Source organism: Nannospalax galili, unplaced genomic scaffold (genome assembly GCF_000622305.1).
Source record: "Nannospalax galili isolate Female #2095 unplaced genomic scaffold, S.galili_v1.0 scaffold3407, whole genome shotgun sequence".
Taxonomy (NCBI): domain Eukaryota; kingdom Metazoa; phylum Chordata; class Mammalia; order Rodentia; family Spalacidae; genus Nannospalax; species Nannospalax galili.
Window position 1 is genome coordinate 88,327 of NW_008355641.1, and position 6,149 is coordinate 94,475.

The 6,149-nt window shown below is 41.9% G+C and overlaps 1 protein-coding gene across 1 annotated transcript in view; it reads right to left on the reverse strand.

Annotated features, from left to right (window-relative positions):
- The window catches only part of LOC103750013 (Alstrom syndrome protein 1-like), a gene marked incomplete at its 5' end in the record, with an annotated part of 83,275 nt that extends 77,861 nt beyond the window's left edge, over window positions 1-5,414 (reverse strand). The window contains 3 exon segments of the mRNA XM_029556019.1: window positions 940-1,073; window positions 3,418-3,744; window positions 3,747-5,414. Coding sequence (XP_029411879.1) covers window positions 940-1,073; window positions 3,418-3,744; window positions 3,747-5,414 — 2,129 coding nt within the window.
- Window positions 5,415-6,149: the final 735 nt, after the last annotated feature.

The window sequence follows — 6,149 nt, forward strand, 5'->3', positions numbered from 1 at the left end:
TAGAAATCCTAGGCTGGCTTTTAACTTGCAATCCTATGGTATCGGCCTCAAATACTGGGATTACAGGTGTACAACACCATGCCTAGTTCAATGGCATTAGTTAATGTTCTGTTTCTCAAGCTCAACTATAAATATGCAGGAAATATGTTTACTTCTCTTTATCCTTTATATAAGTGTTTCTTTCTTTTTGGTCTTTTTGAGACAGGGTCTCCCTGTAGCCCCAGCTATCCTGGAACTTATTATGTAGACCAGGCTGGTCTTGAGCTCACGGAGATCAGCTTGCCTCTGCCTCCCGAGTGCTGGGATTAAAGGCGTGTGCCACCACGCCCAGCCTTTTTTTGGTCTTTTTGAGACAGGGTCTCCCTGAAGCCCCAGTTGGCCTGGAACTCACTATGTAGACCAGGCTGGTCTTGAACTGACAGAGATCCATCTGCCTCTGCCTCCTGAGTGCTGGGACTAAAGGCGTGCACCGTCACATCTGGTTCAATTCTTATTTTTCTAACATGATAACCTTGGAATTAAAAACTTACAGGATCTAGGGGAGGAGAGATGGATCAGTGGTTAAGAGCACTGACTGCTCTTACGGAGGACCTGGGTTCAATTCCCAGCACCCACATGGTGGCTACAAATTGTCCTTACTCCAGTTCCAGGGGAATCCGAAGCCCTCTTCTGACCTCTGCAGCATTGCATTACACAGGTGCACTCACATACATGCAGCCAATACACTCATACACATAAAATGAAAATGAAAAAAAAAAAAACTTATAGGATCTAATCTTTCAATTTTAGCTTTCAAAGAATTAAAATTCCTACTTTACCACAGGATTATCAGGAACTTAGAAGGAGTCATCAATGACCAAGTGCCCAAGTAAGAGATCAAATTTCTATCCCCTCCTTCCTTTCATAGTTTCAAGTTTTCCTTCTAGGTTTCTTTTATACCTCGGATACATGAGTTGCTCTCTCGTGGCCAAACAACTTTGCCTTGATTTCTTCTACTTTCCTCCTGTCATCTTCATTTAATTCTGAAATGGAGTATCCATAGTCATGTCCTAAATTAAACTTCAGATTCCAGGCTGCAAAGAAATCATAGAAACACCTCAGATTAAATACACTGCAAAACTGATAAATCATAAGTATCTGCACTTTTTTTTTTTGTCGTTTTGAGACAGGGTCTCCTTGTAGCCCCAGCTGTCCTGGAACTCACTATGTAGACCAGGCTGGCCTCAAACTCACAAAGATCCGCCTGCCTCTGCCTCTCAAGTGCTGGGATTAAAGGCGTGCGCCATCATGCCCAGCAGTATCTGCACTTTTAATGCCCATCACAACACAGCACGTGCTCTCAATTATGTGACCCATCAGTTCTTGAGGTCATTTCATTGAAAAATTTCCCCACCCTCCAAAATGGGGTGTTTCTATGCAACCCTGGGTAGCCTTAAACTCATGATCCTTGTGCCTCAGCTTCTAGATTATAGATGTGTGCCACCACAAAAGGTCTAAAAGTCTGATTTTTCTTTTAAATCAGCATCTACAAGTATTTCTCCAAAGAGGACACTCTAAATATATCATTTAAATCATTTTAGCTTAATCATTCTTCTAATCAAGACTTTTTTATTTTCCCTTTGAGCACTTGCTACAGTTACTAACACTTCTATAACACTTAATATTTCAAATTAATAAACAAAACTAGGGAGATTTTTATATCAAAATGTATAGGTAGTTAACCTCAAGATTCCAAGGCAGTCATGAACTGCTTATAAATTACTACTCAAAATGTATTTCCCATGTGTTAAAGACAGTTACTTCTCCTTTATAAAAATTTACTATTAGAGCAGGGCATGGTGGTGCATGCCTTTAATCCCATCACTTGAAAGGCAGGGGCAGACAGATCTCTGTGAGTTTAAGGCCAGCCTGGTCTACAAAGTGAGTTCCAGGCCAGCTGGGGCTGCAGGAAGACCCTGACTCAAAAAGACCGCCCCCCCCAAAGAATTAGTAAATATTCTCTTTTAAACCTCTAACCCAAATTTTAGTGTGAAATACCTTGGTAAGTATTTTTCCCCTTATATCTAAGATCAGCTCCAAGAATTTCATTTAAAAATAAAAAGAGGAGGGGTTGGAGAAATTGCTCAGCAGTTAAGAGCACTGGCTGCTTTTTGCAGAGGACCTGGGTTTGATTCTCAGCACCCACATGGCAGCTAACAACCATCCTTAACCCCAGTTCCAGGGGATCTGATACCTTTTTCTGGCCTCCACTGGCTTTACATGACACAGGTGCACTTACATGCATGCATATAGGCAAAACACCCATAACATATAAAAATAAATAATGGTGGCGCATGCCTTTAATCCCAGAACTTGAGAGGTAGAGGCAGGTGGATCTCCACAAAACTGTGAAGCCAACCTGATCTACATAGTGAATTCCAGGACAGTTTGGGACTACAGGGAGACACTGTCTGAAAAAAAAGGGAGGGGGGACTGGGGGGTTACAAGCAATGGCTGCTCTGCAAGAGAACCTGGGTTCGATTCCTAGCACCCAAATGATAGCTAACAACTATCCATAACTTCAGTTCCAGGGGAATCCAATGCCCTCTTCTGACTTCTGTGGGCACTGTATGACACAGGTGCACTTATATTCGTGTAGGCAAAATACTCAAACACATAAAAATGAAAATATTTAAAAATAAAGAAAGCCAGGCATGGTGGCGCATGCCTTTAATCCCAGCACTCGGGAGGCAGAGGCAGGCGGATCTCTGTGAGTTCAAGTCCAGCCTGGTCTACACAGTGAGTTCTAGGACAGCTGGGGCTACAGGGAAACCCCATCTCAAAAAGACAAAAAGAGAGAGAGAGAGAGAGAGAGAGAGAGAGAGAGATTGTTTAGTAAATAAAAAGAGAAAACATATGTAGTTTTAGAATACCAAATTAGAGCAGAGTAAACTGAAGGTTTTCCTGTCCTCAAAATAAGGATATTACAATGTGGGGGAAGGGGTCATAAGGAAGCCCAAGCTACATTTATCCTAACATGAGAATTCACTTCTCCAAAGACCATAAAGTCAGATTAGCACAACTAATACTGTAACTTAGCTACATTCTTGTGAAATTTTGTTTGCCATATTGTTAATAAAAAATATAAGCATTTCAGCCGGGCATGGTGGCACATGCCTTTAATCCCAGCACTCGGGAGACAGAGGCAAGCAGATCTCTGTTAGTTCAAGGCCAGCTGATCTACATAATGGGTTCCAGGTCAGCTGGGGCTACAGGAAGACCCTGTCTCAAAAAGACCAAAATAATAATAAAAATGTATTATTACTATGACAGTTTTGTAAGAAAATATATTTAGTTTCAAACACCTCTATTTAAACAAACTGTTAAAATGAAATGTTTATAAGCCTAAACACTGCCTGTATGACAATCAGTACTTACCTTGTGCTGGGATCCGGCATTCCTCTTCCTCTGCATTTCTAAGTATTTGTTTGGCCTGATTCAGTGAGGATTTACATTGCAGAAAGTACTTCACATGTGTGGCCAGTGAATCTATGCTACCACAGCTGCCCTCACTCTCTGACAACCCCTCCTCATCTTGGCTGTCTATCATGCTTCTCTTGGGTGAAGTATATGGAAAAGAGTTTAGAAAAACATCAGAAACTGATTCCAAAGACCTGGCAGCTTCATATTGCCTAAAAGTTTCATCAAACGCCACTCTGGCTGAGTCTTCAGCTTCCTGTAGAGGGCTTCTAATTGTAGTTGAATAAACTCCCAGTTTTCAATATCTCTCTGGTATTTCAAATTCGTCTGTGTGCCAATATCCTTCTGCATGCTCTCAATGCATGGGCATTCCTCTATAACTGGCTCTCTCTGATTACAAACATCAGTTGTGGAGGGCTCTTTGAAACAAACTACCTTCTTAGACTGTATAAATGAAACATCGTTAACATCTCTGAAGGCGACCAAGGGAGCAGGGAAATTGCATCGTTTCAGTGCTGTATTTTCTGCCTCCATTAAGAGAGTGCAAATTTCTTTAAGAGTTTTGGAACTATTATATGCATCCCAGATTTCCTCACAACCAACATCTCCAACGGTTGAAGATTTTGGGTTACTTATGATAACTGTATCATTAGTCTGAGAATTTAAAGGCATATTGTTAGGTCTGAGAAAAGAGTCAGGAGAATTCAAATTATCTATTGGCCTTTGGACATGTTCTGAGACAAGTTGGTGCTTCTCATTATGTGAGTAAATACCAAGAGAAACTCTTGGTAACCAGGCAGTCTGATCAACTTGTCCAAGACTACTTGAGACCTTCAGAGCATCTTCAGTTAGATGTCTGTCTGGCAATTCCTGTGGATAAAATGTATCCGCTTTCTCTGTGTGTGAATAAGAATGTATCTCTGTGTTCACATCAGTTGGATCAGAGTCAGTTGAAATCTTTAGAATATCTTCACTTTGATCTCTACCTGGCAACTGTTTTTGAAAGAAAATAACAGGCTTTATTCTTTGAGGATAAGAACCACGAAAAACTGTCAGTAATGGAGTCTTCTGGTCATCTGGTCTAATCACAGTTGAAATCACAGGCTTCTCTCTATTTAAGTAGGAACTATGGGCAGCAGTTGGCAACTTAGTCTTCTGGTCATGCAACAGATCCGCAGTTGAAATCTTGACTTTCTCCTTGAATGAATAGGAACCAGATGGTATTGTAGGTCTCCTATTCTGGTCATATAGTCCAGGAACAGTTGAAGCTTCCAGAGAACCTTCAGTTGGATCATGATATGGCAAGGCCTGTTGATAAAAATCATTGAGCTTCTCTCTACAGAGGTAGGAATTCGAAGGCCCTGATGGTGACCCAGGTTTTTGCGTTCCTAGTACAGAAAGAGCTGGCACATTCAGAACCTCTTCCGTGAGATGGCTGGCTGGCAACTCCTGTGGGGAGAAAGCACTGGGCTCTCTCTGTGAGTAGTAACTTAAAGGTTCTACTGGTATTCCAACCTTCTGGACAACTGGTCCAGGATGAACAAAAACACCTAAAGCTTCCTCACCAGTATTTAGCAATTCTTGCTGATGAAAACCATTGGGCTTCTCTCTACTCGAGTAGAGGCCAGAGGAAACTATTTGTATCCCAGTCTTCCCATCAGTAGACCCAGGAACCTCTCCTGCTAATATCCCAGTCTTCTGGTCAGCTGATTCAGGAATATCTGAGACTTTCAGGCTCTCTACAGTGAGATGACTACCTGTCAATGCTTTCTGGTTGATAGCATAAGCATGGTGACCAACAGTGTTCTCCTGAAGAGAACTTACAGCCAACTGAGGTAAGTCTTCAAGGGGCAAAGATGAGTTAGATCCAGTGGCTGAAACTCCAAGACTGGCAGTGGTGTCTGATTTCAACCTGCATTGCTTAAATGAGGCTATGCCTCCTTTAGAAGTGTCACCTTAAAACAAAAACAAAATGATTTGCTAATATTATATAAATGCAAATTTTACAACTAAAAATTCCTTTCTGGGCTGGGCGTGGTGGCGCACGCCTTTAATCCCAGCACTCGGGAGGCAGAGGCAGGCAGATGGATCTCTGTGAGTTCAAGGCCAGCCTGGTCTACATAGTGAGTTCCAGGACAGCTGGGGCTACAGGGAGGAGACCCTGTCTCAAAAGGACCAAAAAAAAAAAAAAAAAAATCCTTTCTTGGGGCAGTGATAGCACAGAAGGTAAAGTGCTTGCAGTATAAGCCCAACAGACTAAGTTCAATCTGCAGGACCCATGTAAAGGTGGAAAGAGAACTACCTCCACCATAATTGTCCATAATTGTTTCAAATAGTCTACACCATGGATTTTCAGTGCTTTCCATGCTATCTGAACACTCTGAGTTGGACAGCCTGCTCCAAATACCAACAAGCCCATTAAAGAAACTCATCTTTTAAATTCTGTTTCTCTGTTACTCCTGGTACTACAATCTGTATTAGTCAAGGTTCTCCAAAGAAACAGAACAGGTAGAATGAATATATATGTATAGAGATTTATCAGCTTAGCTCACAGGATAGGGTCTGAGTAGTCCAACAATGGCTGCACCACACTGGAGAGGCTAAGAATCCGTAGTCGCTCAGTCCACAAGGCTAGATGTCTGAGTAGTCCCAATCTGGTGCTGAAGGTCTGACGAATTCCAAAAGATCAG